The following is a 13822-nucleotide window of genomic DNA, read 5'->3' on the forward strand; positions in this document are numbered from 1 at the left end:
CCGATGCTCCCAGCTGAATAAAGCCCTTCCTTCTACTACTCAGTATCTAAGAGGTTTTGTCTGCGGCTCGTCCTGCTACAAAACCTCTTGGTATGATACTCAAGACTAATATTAAAACTGATATTAATCATCCTCCAGGAACTAAGTGGGGTAAGTCAGGAAGTCAGATGTTTATGAAATTATCTCTAAAACAAAAATGACTAGTAAAAGGTTTGAGAACTAGGTGATGAGATAATCTGTACAACAAACCCCTATGACACAAGTTTACTTGTGTGACAAACCTGCACTTGTACCCCTGAACTTAAAATAAAAGTTAAAAACAAAAAAGGCACATTAGAACTAGCCCTTTAAAATCTGAACATGATTTTTTAAATATATTAAGTACTTTGAGAATTTTACTTAGAAGGTTCTTTGTGGGGAAAAGAGAGATGAGACTGTTACTGTGTCTATGGAGAAAGAAGTAGACGTAAGAGACTCCATTTTGTTGTGTACTAAGAAAAATTCTTCTGCCTTGAGATGCTGTTAATCTGTAACCCTACCCCCAACCCTGTGCTCCCTGAAACATGTGCTGTGTCAACTCAAGGTTAAATGGATTAAGGGCTGTGCAGGGTGTGCTTTGTTAAACAAATGCTTGAAGGCAGCACGCTTGTTAAGAGTCATCATCACTACCTAATCTCAAGTACCCAGGGACACAATACACTGCGGAAGGCCACAGGGACCTCTGCCTAGGAAGGCCAGGTATTGTCCAAGGTTTCTTTCCACGTGATAGTCTAAAATATGGCCTCATGGGAAGGGAAAGACCTGACCGTCCCCCAGCCTGACACCTGTAAAGCATCTGTGCTGAGGAGGATTAGTAAAAGAGGAAGGCCTCTTTGCAGTTGAGATAAGAGGAAGGCATCTGTCTCCAGCTCGTCCCTGGGCAATGGAATGTCTCGGTGTAAAACCCAATTGTATATTCCATCTACTGAGATAGGAGAAAACCGCCTTAGGGCTGGAGTTGGCACATGCTGGCAGCAATACTGCTCTTTAAGGCATTGAGATGTTTATGTATATGCACATCAAAAGCACAGCACTTTTTTCTTTACCTTGTTCATGATGCAGAGACATTTGTTCACAGGTTTTCCTGCTGACCTTCTCTCCACTATTACCCTATTGTCCTGCCACATTCCCCTCTCCAAGAAATGCCCAATAATGATCAATAAATACTAAGGGAACTCAGAGACTGGTGCCAGCGCGGGTCCTCCGCATGCTGAGTGCCAGTTCCCTGGGCCCACTTTTCTTTCTCTATACTTCGTCTCTGTGTCTCTTTCTTTTCTCAAGTCTTTCATTCCACCCGATGAGAAACACCAACAGGTGTGGAGGGGCAGGCCACCCCTTCAGTTCTTCACTTAATCCAAGCACGTTTTTCTGAAGAAAACAGCACAGGCAACATCATAGCAAAATAGGCGAATGAAAAGTGACAGTTCTCTGGAAGAGAACCATCATTATCAAGAAAATTTGGGCCGGGCGCAGCAGCTCACGCCTGTAATCCCAACACTTTGGGAGGCCAAGGCGGGCGGAGGCCGAGGCGGGCGGATCACCTGAGATAAGGAGTTCAAGACCAGCCTGGCCAACATGGCGAAACTCTGTCTCCACTAAAAAATACAAAAATTAGTTGGGTGTAGTGGCAGGGGCCTGTAATCTCAGCTACTCAGGAGGCTGAGGCAGGAGAATCACTTGAACCCGGGAGGCGGAGGTTGCAGTGAGCCGAGATGGCGCCACTGCACTCCAGCCTGGGCGACAGAGTAAGACTCCATCTCAAAAAAAAAAAAAAAGACAGAGAGAGAAAAAAAAAGAAAATTTGAATTCATATGAATTACTTTATTACACTTAATGTTTTATATGATTAAAGAAGCTTTTTTAAAATAATTCTTTAGAGAATCCTATATAATCAGTGTAGACAGAATGATAGAAAGTCTCCTTTTGCACATGTTGTCATTTGTTTCATACTAATTATTGCCAGGCACAAAGCATGAGGATTTATAGTCCAAGCTATATAGAAATGTCATTGTTAATAAATAATGCTTCACAATAACAAAAACAAAAGAATGACTAGTGAAGTCTATAACAACAGTTATATGGAAAGTGCTGGGCCAGGCACGGTGGCTCATGCCTGTAATTCCAGCACTTGGGAGGCTGAGACGCATGGATCACCTGAGGTCAGGAGTTCCAGACCAGCCTGCCCAACATAGTGAAACCCCATCTCTATTAAAACTATAAAAATTAGCCAGGCGCGGTGGCAGGCGCCTGTAGTCCCAGCTACTCAAGAGGCTGAGGCAGGAGAATGGCTTGAACCTGGGAGGCGGAGGTTGCAGCGATCCAAGATTGTGCCACTGCACTCCAGCCTGGGCAACAAAAGCGAAACTCCATCTCAAAAAAAAAAAAAAAAAAAAGAAAGGAAGGAAGTACTGAAAAAAGCGCTAAAGGAGCTATGATTTTGACTCAGTAGGAACTGAGTTAGGCCTCTTGGAACAGATGAACTATGATCTTGGGAGAAAGCGGTTCCCAGCAAAGTAAAGGCCTAGAGGAGAAGCCACACATGGTCCCTCAGAAGAATGGATGTCAAATCAGTGTGGCAAGAACATAAAGTACACAGAGGGGAGAGGGAGGCAATGGAAGAAAAGTATGGAAAGGTACTTAAGGCTAAACCTAGGAGGGCTCTGAGCGCTCCTTTTTTATATGAGTTTTATTCTAGAGATAGTCAGAAATTATAGAAGCCTTTCGAACAAAATTACCACACGCTCAGGCATGTGCTAAAGCATAGAACAATTATTCTGTTAGGGAGTCACTTGAGGACATTCTCCAGCAAAATGATGGAGTAAATCAAAAATGTAAGATTCATGTGTTGGCTGGGCACGGTGGCTCACACCTGTAATCCCAGCACTTTGGGAGACCAAAGCGGATAGATCACAAAGTCAGGAGTTCAAGATCAGCCTGACCAACAAGGTGAAACCCCCATCTCTACTAAAAATACAAAAATTAGCCGGGAATGGTGGCATGTACCTGTAACCCCAGCTACTCAGGAGGCTGAGGCAGGAGAATGGCTTGAGCCCAGGAGGCAGAGGTTGCAGTGAGCCAAGATCACACCACTGCACTCTGGCCTGGGCCACAGAGTGGGACTCCCTCTCAAAAAAAAAAAAAAAAATTCATGTGTTAGTCAGGGTTCCCAGAGAAACAGAACCAATAGGATACATACATAGATACATAAGAGATTTATTATGGGAATGGGCTCACGTGGTTGTGGAAGCTGAGAAATCCCTCCATATGCCCTCTTCAAGCTGGAGAACCAATCCAGAAGGTGCTGGATCCAACTCTTAAGAAAAATGAGGAGAGGTCTTCAGGAGAGAGTAGTCAACAGACCTGGGGAACAATCAATAATATGAACATGGAAAGAAAAGAGAAGGAATCCAAGGAAAGGAGAGGACCCTGGCCATTTTCTACTACACTCGGGAATGGCAACAAATTAAAGATCTGCTTTGGGAGGCCAAGGCGGGCAGATTGCTTTGAGCTCACGAGTTCAAGACCAGCCTGGGCAGCATGGCAAAACTCTATCTCTACAAAAAACACAAAAATTAGCCGGGTGTGATGGTGTGCACCTGTAGTCCCAGGTACTCAGGAGGCTGGGGTGGGAGGATGGCTTGAACCCAGGAGGCGGAGGTTGCAGTGAGCCGTGATCACACCACTGTGCTCCAGTCTGGGTGATAGAGCCAAACCTTGTCTCAAAAAAAAAAAAAAAAAAAATTAAAGATCTGATAAGGCAGATAATGAAAGAAGAAAAGAAACATTGCACACTTACAAAGAATCAGGTGAAAAGAAAGAAATTTTTTAAAAAAGAAAAAAAATGAACAGAACCCAGGGATGGGGAAACACTACGCCCAACAAAAACTATCATCATCATGGATGATCTGAATCTGCAGTGCATGCATTTTACACAGTCTCAATAGTGCAAACACAAGTTATTTATCTCTGACTTCTAGAGTCCACCTATGGCCCAATCACATAAGACTTAACTGTACCGTAGTTCCATATCCAAGGAGGAAAGAGTTCCATATAAAGGGGAAAGAAATGAAGGGAAGGAAACGACACCAATATCCTGCTCTTACAATGTGGAAAGGCAAGAGATATTGTTTCTAGTTGATAGAACTAGAAATTAAGAGTAAGTTTATTACTTAAATTTCCAATGATAGGCCGGGCACAGTGGCTCATGCCTGTAATCCCAGCACCGTGGGAGGCCAAGGCGGGTGGATCATGTGGTCAGGAGATTGAGACAATCCTGGCTAACACGGTGAAACCCCATCTCTACTAAAAATACAAAAATTAGCTACAGGCACTGAGGTGCTGAGGCCTCCCAAAGCAGCTACAGGGAGGCTGAGGCAGAAGAATCGCTTGAACCCAGGAGGAGGAGGTTGCAGTGAGCCAAGATCATGCCACTGCACTCCAGCCTTGGTGACACAGCAAGATTCTGTCTCAAAAAAAAAAAAAAAAAAAAAGAATAAAGCAGAAAAGGAGAAGCAGTAAATGAGCCAATCTGCATCTAGCCAACCAAGAAGTCAGTAAGTAATGTTAAATCAGGGAATTGTGGGTGTATACATTTATCTGTAAAAGATGTGGTGCAGCTTTTCCCTGGTGTCATTCCATCCTGTGTGGCTGTTCTCTTGAGCAGTGGTCGTTTATCTCCATCCACCTTCTCTCCCACCTAAGTGCGTGCCACCACCCGATGGAAGATTCGATGGACATGGACATGAGCCCCCTGAGACCCCAGAACTATCTTTTCAGTTGTGAACTTAAAGGCCAACAAAGATGATCACTTTAAGGTGGATAATGATGAAGATGAGCACCAGCTATCTTTAAGAATGGTCAGTTTAGGGGCTGGTGCAAAGGATGAATTGCACACTGTTGAAGCAGAGGCAATGAATTACAAAGGCAGTCCAATTAAAGTAACACTGGCAACTTTGAAAATGTCTGTACAGCCAATGGTTTCCCTTGGGGGCTTTGAAATAACACCACCAGTGTCTTACGGTTGACGTGTGGCTCAGGGCTAGGGCATATTAGTGGACAGCACTTAGTAGCTGTGGAGGAAGATGCAAGAAAAGATGAAGAGGAGGAGGATGTGAAACTCTTAAGTGTATCTGGAAAGCGATCAGCCCCTGGAGGTGGTAGCAAGGTTCCACAGAAAAAAGTAAAACTTGCTGCCGATGAAGATGATGATTATGAAGATGATGATGATGATGATGAAGATGATGATAATGATGATTTTGATGATAAGGAAACCAAAGAAAAAGCACCAGTGAAGCAATCTATACGAGATACTCCAGCCAAAAATGCACAAAAGTCAAATCAGAATGGAAAAGACTCAAAACCATCGTCAACACCAAGATCAAAAGGACAAGAATCCTTCAAAAAACAGGAAAAAACTCCTAAAATACCAAAAGGACCTAGTTCTGTAGAAGACGTTAAAGCAAACATGCAAGCAAGGATAGAAAAAGGTGGTTCTCTTCCCAAAGTGGAAGCCAAGTTCATCAATTATGTGAAGAACTGCTTCCGGATGACTGACCAGGAGGCTATTCAAGATCTCTGACAGTGGAGGAAGTCTCTTTAAGAAAATAGTCTAAACAGTTTGTTAAAAATTTTCCATCTTATTTCATTTTGGTAACAGTTGATATCTGGCTGTCCTTTTTGTAATGCAGAGTGAGAACTTTCCCTACCGTGTTTGATAAATGTTGTCCAGGTTCCATTGCCAAGAATGTGTTGTTGAAAATGTCTGTTTAGTTTTTAAAGATGGAACTCCACCCTTTGCTTGGTTTTAAGTAGGTATGGAATGTTATGATAGGACTAAGTAGTAGCGGTGGTCAGACATGGAACTGGTGGGGAGACAAAAACATACATGTGAAATAAAATTCAGTATTTTAATAAAGTAAAAAAAGAGAGAGAGAGAGAGATGTGGTGCAATCTCCCAGAAGATATAACCAAAAGTTGTAAAGTGGCTGCCCCTAGGTAGAAATGCCAGCATTGGGAGGTGGGGGGAGTAGGGAGTGGTGATGGGGGAGAGAAGACTATACCTTTCATTTTAAATTATTTTGTGCCATTTCATTTTTTAACTATATGCAATGGAATAAAATTATGTGCTTTTCCTCTCTCCTGTATTTCTCTTCATATCATGACTCTCCTCCCAATGAGACTTCCAGACTTCAGTTTTGTGTGTGTGGTTTTTTTGTTTTGTTTTGTTTTTGAGACAGGGTCCAACTCTGTCACCCAGGTTGGAGCCCAGTGGTGTGATCTCAGCTCATGCAACCTCTACCTCCCAGACTCAAGCAATCCTCCCACCTCAGCCTCCTGAATAGCTGGAATTACAGGTGTATGCCACCACGTCTGGCTAATTTTTTTGTGTTTTTGGTAGAGATGGGGTTTTGCCAGGTTGCCCAGGCTGGTCTTGAACTCCTGAGGTCAGGAAATCCACCTGCCTCTGTTTCCCAAAGTGCTGGGATTACAGGCATGAACCACTATGCCCAGCCATTGATTTTGAGTTTAAAAGAGACAGCCCAGATATAAATCAAAATATTTATAGGAATCCAAATTCAAGCACCCATACATGTTCCACCCTAATGAAACGGGAAAAGTTCCTTATCCCCCTTGCAGGGCATGCAACAGGGGGAGTGGCTCGCTTCATCAGTGCCCCACTGCTCAAACCTCTAGGGGAAGCATACAGATGGGCAGGTTGTGGGGCTCTGACCCCTCGGCAGCACCTGGGGTGAATGCTTACAGCTCCCGAAGCCCCAGTGGGCGTGTGTTACAGGGTGCTCTTTTAGTTTTGCCATCCACAGGCAGCTTGTGTTAATCACCTCTATTAGACCTTCTGCCTTATCACAAGGACAGAGGGCTTTCTGTATCCCTGGGTTCCTGCCTTGGTGTACCAGAAGTATCGGATCACACATGGGCTTAGAGAATGAGTGCAAGGTTTTTTATTGAGGAGTAGCTCTCAGCGAGGCCAGAAGGGGGATGGAGTGGAAAGGTGGTTTTCCCTGCCGAGCCGGGCTGCCCAGTGGCCAGGCTCTCCTCCGACTGCCCTGGCCAAACTCCACCATGGCTCCACTGCTCGATGGCCTGCCGGCATCTGTTGGCACCTGTCAATGTGCTCTTCCACCAACGTGCTCCTCTCGGCGTCCAGCCGCTTGTGTGCCTGCCCCCTACGATCTTGAGGTGTTTTTTTGTTTTGTTTTGTTTTGTTTTTTTTTGAGATGGAGTCTCGCTCTGTCATTCAGGCTGGAGTGCATTGGCGTGATCTCAGCTCACTGCAACCTCCACCTCCCGGGTTCAAGCATCCTCCTGCCTCAGCCTCCTGAGTAGCTGGGATTACAGGCACGTGCCACCACCCCCGGCTAATTTTTTGTCTTTTTAGTAGAGACAGAGTTTCACCGTGGTAGCCAGGATGGTCTCGATCTCCTGACCTCATGATCCACCCGCCTCGGCCTCCCAAAGTGCTGGGATTTCAGATGTGAGCCACTGCGCGCGGCTGGGTCTCGAGGTTTTTATGGGCACAGGATGGGGGCATGGTGGGCCAGAGTGGTCTTGGAAAATGCAACATTTGGGCCTGAAGGCAGGAGTGCCTGTCCTCACCTAGGTCCATGGGCACAGGCCCAGGGGTGGAGCCCTAGCCAGGGACCATGCCCTTCTCTACCCAGCACTTCCCTGCCCCCATCCCATATCACTAACTGAATTACAATTCTGTGGTCAGAGAGGAGAAGAAAGTTAGAAAGAAGTGCTAGTGCACAAAATGCTGACGTGGGCTTCCTAAAAACAGCCTCAGGCCCCGTTCCTGAACAAATTCATGGGTACTAAATCTCCTAAATAAGCTCAGGGATCTCAGAGTTGAAACGTATGTGTCCCGCTTCTTGTTTGAAAGCGAAGCTCAAGATAGGAAGGTGGCAGGCTCAAGATACTTTTACACATTCTAGAATTTGGAGGGAGTCTCACAGATTCCCATCCTGCCCCCAGTGGGGTCAGCCAAAAGCCTTTTCCTCATGTAGCTGAGACTGGTGGGGATGGGAAGCTGCTAGGCAGTAAGAACGTAGTAAAGGCAGCCTGCCAGTTCCCCATTGGACCTTCAGAAAATGTTAGTTGCGGCCAGGTGTAGTGGCTCACACCTGTAATCCCAGCACTTTGGGAGGCCAAGGTGGGCAAATCGCTTGAGGTCAGGAGTTCGAGACCAGTATAGCCAAGATGTTGAAATCCCATCCCTACTAAAAATACAAAAATTAGCTGGGCGTGGTGGTGCATGCCTGTAATCCCAGATACTTGGGTGGCTGAGGCAGGAGAATCATGTCTGAGCCTCGGGAGATGGAGATTATAGTCAGCCAAGATCGCACCACTATACTCCAGCCTGGGCAACAGAGCAAGACTCCGTCTCAAAGAAGAAAGAAAGAAAGGAAAGAAAGGGAAGGAAGGGAAGGAAAGGAAGGAAATGTTAGTTGCTTTTCTTTTTTTCTTCTCTTCCTCCCTCCCACCCCCATTTCTTCTTCGTCAATCTCTCTAATATGCCTCCTTCATTTCTGACCCAGAAATGCCCAGTCCCTACCCAGTCCCTCTTTTTCTGGTCCCACCTCCTCTCCCCAACTCTGGCATTCCCTAACCCAACCCTTCTCCTCCTAGAACATCCAGAGCCACTGTAGTTAGAATCACTTCCTTGGGGCTCTAGTCAACCTCCCTAGTCACACAGATGGGTTACTCCTCCCTTCAAAAATCCCTCTAAAATGATAGTAAACAATCTTAAAAAGAATACTACCCACAAAGACAGGAAGAATGGGAGAGATGACAATGGCAGGTAAAAAAGGTCACTTTGGAAGATGAATAACAAATGGCAGATTAAAGGAAGTTGTAATCTACTTGAGAGGTGAATCCATTTGTTCTGGAGAACGCTTGAGAGACTCAGGGCTTAGACACACAGGAATCTCAAAGATGGGGAGGCAGGAGTGGCAGGTGTTCCCAGTTGTCTCTCCAATAGCCTGTCACCCTTCCTTCTTGCCAAGAGACCTTGATTTTATCCAGGGCCATGATGTACCCTGCTAAAATAAAAACTCAGACTCTCTTGCCACTAGGGGCAGCCCCCCAATCCAGTTCTGGCCAATAAAAGTCCACTTGGAGGACTTCTAGGAAAGCTAGAGAGCTTTCCTGAATTAAAGGAACAAAGGGGAGCTGGCAAAAGCCTTCTTCCCTTTGCCCTTCCCCATTCCTTCTGCCCCAATAGTGATCAAGGTGCCTAGGAGCACCATAAATGTGAAAGCCACATGCTGAAGGGAAGAGAAGGAGATGGGACATCTGTGTCACCTTGGAGCTGCTGCACCAGCCTGGGCAGCAACCACTAGATGTCTTGTTGTTGTTGTTGTTGTTGTTATTGTTGTTTTCAAATCAACAGTTATCTGGTTAAACCACTGTGGTCACGTTTCGTCAGGGACAGTTGAATACAATCCTTAATCCATAAAATGATTGTTGATGGAACATCGTCTACAGAGGAGTTAGCCAGATTCCTTCTCCTATCCCACAGAGCCAGACAAAAAAATGCTTCCTCTTTCCTCCTCAAAGACCAGAAGTTTATTTTCTAGAGAATTTATCTAAGAGACTTTGGATTGGGATGGGGAATACGAAGCCCATCAGAGAAGTAGATAAACGCATGAGGCTGAGATGGGAGGATCAAATGGAAACCAACACTCTACCCGCTTGGGCCACCAGCCACCTTCCCCAGCCTCAGCCAGATCACTGAATTCCAGATCAATCAGGAAAAACAGTAGAGATGGGGTTTGAGTTAGGGCTAGGCATAGGGTAGGGTTCAGGTTCCTATAAATAGCTGAAACCAAATGATGGTGAGCTGTATTATGATGACACAACTAGGCTCACGACCAGTTGAGACGTGCTAAAATAACCCTCTTCCAAGAGGTGAGTGTGGGAGACAGAATAACGGCTCTCAAAGGTGTCACATCCGAATCTCCACCTGTGAACACTCCTCACGTGGCAAAAGGGACTTTGCAGATGAGAATAGAAATTGTAAGAAAGGGAGATTATCCTGGGTTATCTGGGTGGGCCCAATGTCATCCCAAGGGACTTCCTTTAAGAAGGAGGCAGGAGAGTCAGAGTCAGAGAAGAAAATCGTGATGATGGTGACAGAGAGAGAAGTGAAACAGAGAGAGAAGTGAAACAGCAGAAACAGAGGCCAGAGGGAGAGAGAGTTAAAGATGCTAGGCTGCTGGCTTTGGCAATGGAGGATGAGGCCATGAGCCAAGGATACAGGCAGCTTGTAGAAGCAAGAAAAGACAGATTCTCTTCTGGAGCTTCCCGAAGGAACTCAACCCTGCAGACCCAGTTTGAATTTCTGACCACCAGAACTGTAAGATAATGTGTGTTGTTTGAAGCCAATAAATTTGTGGTAATCTCTAACAATAGGTCACTAGAAAGGGAATGACTGATCCTTAGTGGGGTGCCAGGGAGAAGGCTTTGCAGGAGGGGTTCATTTAAACTGGGCCTTAAGGCAGGAAATGAAGGTAAAACAGGAGTAAAGGGAATTCCCAAGAGTGGTAAAATATGTTATTAGTTGTGGGTAAACAAGAAGGGAAAGGACTCTCCTATCCACAGGAGATCAATCACAGTTTGCCTGGATCTGTCCCTGTTTATGCCCATTGTCCCAGTATAATTTTTTTTTTCTTTTGATTCGGAGTTTCACTCTTGTTGCCCAGGCTGGAGTGCAATGGCGCGATTTCCACTCACCGCAACCTCCGCCTCCCAGGTTCAAACGATTCTCGTGCCTTAGCCTCCAGAGTAGCTGGGATTACAGGCATGCGCCACCACGCCCAGCTAATTTTGTGTTTTTAGTAGGGACAGGGTTTCTCCGTGTTGGTCAGGCTGGTCTCCAACTCCCGACCTCAGGTGATCCGTCCGCCTCGGCCTCTCAAAGTGCTGGGATTACAAGGCATGAGCCACTGCGCACAGCCTAGCGTTGCTTTTCAATCTGCAATTACAAAATCGTGGCATGCCACTTCACGCTTCTCGCCACCAACCCAACCACCCAGCCCCTAGCCTGGTCAGGAGCAGGAGGTTCCCCGCGTGCCACTAGGAAGCTCGGGCCGGCCAAGAGCGTAGACTCTTGAGAGGAGTGAGACAGGTGCGCGCCATCCGGCCTTCGGGGCTTTATGGGAACTGGGCCGTGCGGCGGTCCCGCCCTCGTGCGCAGGCGCAGAACCGTTGTGACCAGAGCGGTTGCGGGCTGAGCGGTTTCGAGCCGGCGTCGGGGAGCGGCGGTACCGGGCGGCTGCGGGGCTGGCTCGACCCAGCTTGAGGTCTCGGCGTCCGCGTCCTGCGGTGCCCTGGGTAAGTCGGCGGCCCTCCCGGAGCAGCCGCCCGAGACGCGGGAGGGCGAATGAAATAAACGAAAATAGACATTTTCCCGAAGGCGAAATAGACATCCTCCTTCGGCGCCGGGGCTTGGAGGCGGGCGGCGGTGGGCGCGGGTTAACGTCCCCGGGGAAACTGAGACCCCAGCAGGTCCGGGCCGGGGGCGGAGAGGAACGCGGGAGGGCGCCGGGCCCCTGGGCTTTTCGTACCAAGCTCGACCGAGCCGCCCCTACCCACCCCCAGCTGCGAACCCAGCCGTTCAGAACAGAGACTGGGCATTGTCCCCACAGGGTCTCCCGAGGACCTTGTACCCGCGCGGCTTCCTTGGGCTGGTTTTGGACGACGCTTTCGCCTTCCTGCTGCCTAGGATCCGCCGACATGAATCCCATCGTAGTGGTCCACGGCGGCGGAGCCGGTCCCATCTCCAAGGATCGGAAGGAGCGAGTGCACCAGGGCATGGTCAGAGCCGCCACCGTGGGCTACGGCATCCTCCGGGAGGGCGGGAGCGCCGTGGATGCCGTAGAGGGAGCTGTCGTCGCCCTGGAAGACGATCCCGAGTTCAACGCAGGTAAATGTCCCTTTCAGCTAGTAAATAATGTGAGTCAGGTCAAGCTCCTTCTTCAGAATAAATAGAACCTACATAGTGTTAGGGAATCTAATGAGCTTTGGGGTGAAACTAAGTATGTAAAAAAGAATATTTAATTTTTCTACCTGTACTGAAAAGAGTCAAACGCCAAAATATTTGTAGAGATTTATACTGAGGCAAATATGAGTGACTAATGGCCTCTGATACAGCTCTTGGGAAATCCTGAGAATGTGTGCTTCTGGAGAGACATAAGATGTCAATCAATACATACAAGACATACATTGGTTCCATCTGGAGAGGTGAGACTACTGGGGGAGGGGGAGTGGTTTCCAGGTCATAGTTAAGATTCAAAGATTTTCTGATGAACAATTGATTTAAAGTTTTGTCCAAACACCTGGAATCCACAGAAGGGAATGTCTGGATTATATAAGAACTTGTGGCTGCAGATAGAATTAATAGAAGGCGGTTTAGCACGGTGGCTCACGCCTGTAATCCCAGCACTTTGGGAGGCCAAGGCCGGTGGATCACCTGAGGTCAGGAGTTCGAGACCAGCCTGGCTAACAGGTGAAAAGCCATCTCTACTAAAAATACAAAAGAAAAAAAAAAAAGCCAGGCGTGGTGCTAGGAGCCTGTAACCCCAGCTACTCGGGAGGCCGAGGCAGGAGAATAGCTTGAACCTGAGAGGCAGAGGTTGCAGTGAGCCGAGATCACTCCAGCCTGGGCGACAGAGCGAGACTATCTCAAAAAAAAAAAAACTGAAAAAAGAAGGGAATGTCTGCATTAAGATAAGGGGTTGAGGAGACCAAGATTTCCCTTAGGCAGAGGAAGTCTCCAGATAGCAGTCTATTGAGAGAATAAATTGTAAATGTTTCTTATCAGAGTTGATTCTCTCCTGAATCAGGAAAAAGGCCTAGAAAAGGAAGGGGATTCTCTTCAGAATGTAGATTTTCCCCACAAGAGATAGCTTTAGCTTTGCAGGACTATTTCAAGAAACGTAATTTGGGGTAAAATACTTCACTTTCAGGGCTTGCTGTCATGTGATGTCATACTAGAGTCCCGCTGGAATTTGGTATCTTATTGCTACAAAGTCTGCTTTGTCAGTCTTAAGATCTGTTTTAATGTTAGTGCTGGTCAGCTGGGCCTGAATTCCAAAAGGGAGGAGGGAATAATGAGGCATGTCCTACCTCCCCCGACAAGGTTCCAAAGTTTTCAGGTTAACTGTGGAGTGCAGAGTGTATTCCTTTGTGTTTCGCTTCTTTCACTCAGTCCACCCTTTTTTGGAATACTAATCATTATAGCTAATATGAGTATCTACCATGTATCAGGCAGTGGTCTAAGAAATTTGCTTGATTTATTGAATCTGAACATTAAATGAGTTGATCATGTAACTCTCTTAAGTTGGTTAACTTGTGTTAAACTAACTCAAGTTAACTCATAATGAACATTAAATGATTCACTTATGAGTTAATCACTTAAACTCAGTTGAGTTAAATGAGTTAGGTATAAGTTAGGCATAATTATTATCCTCATTTCTCAGATCAGACTAAGGCACAAAAAGATTAACTTGCTGGAAGACATTCATCTCTTTGTTTTAAAATGGCAAACCTAAGATCTAGGCTAGAGATTGAAATACTTCCTGGAGTTATACCACCCATCTGTCAGGGAAAAGAATTTCAGGAAATCTTAATTAATCATCAAATATTTACTCTTTGTTCTGTCCCCTTTACGCAGCACTCTTTAACACTTGTGAAAAATTGTGTAATTCTTCCTGAGACCGGTGCAGTGGCTCACGCCTGTAATCCCAGCACTTTGGAAAGCTGA

General features: G+C 46.4%; 1 protein-coding gene and 1 pseudogene across 4 annotated transcripts in view; both read left to right on the forward strand.

The window, feature by feature from the left end:
* The first annotated feature begins 4756 nt into the window (after positions 1 to 4756).
* Positions 4757 to 5666, forward strand: LOC739566 (nucleophosmin-like; annotated as a pseudogene).
* A 4265-nt stretch (positions 5667 to 9931) lies between these two features.
* Positions 9932 to 13822, forward strand: part of ASRGL1 (asparaginase and isoaspartyl peptidase 1) — a 57048-nt gene continuing 53157 nt past the window's right edge. Inside the window, exons 1-3 of one of the 4 annotated variants that reach the window (XM_003313090.7) lie at positions 9932 to 10414; positions 11255 to 11391; positions 11706 to 11983. In XM_003313090.7, coding sequence (XP_003313138.2) covers positions 11794 to 11983 — 190 coding nt within the window. In that variant the 5' untranslated portion in view covers positions 9932 to 10414; positions 11255 to 11391; positions 11706 to 11793. The remainder of the gene's footprint in view (positions 10415 to 11254; positions 11392 to 11705; positions 11984 to 13822) is intronic. The other 3 variants (XM_001141096.8, XM_054662348.2, XM_054662349.2) reach the window with 3 other exon arrangements.

This window comes from Pan troglodytes, chromosome 9 (assembly GCF_028858775.2).
Source record: "Pan troglodytes isolate AG18354 chromosome 9, NHGRI_mPanTro3-v2.0_pri, whole genome shotgun sequence".
Lineage (NCBI taxonomy): Eukaryota > Metazoa > Chordata > Mammalia > Primates > Hominidae > Pan > Pan troglodytes.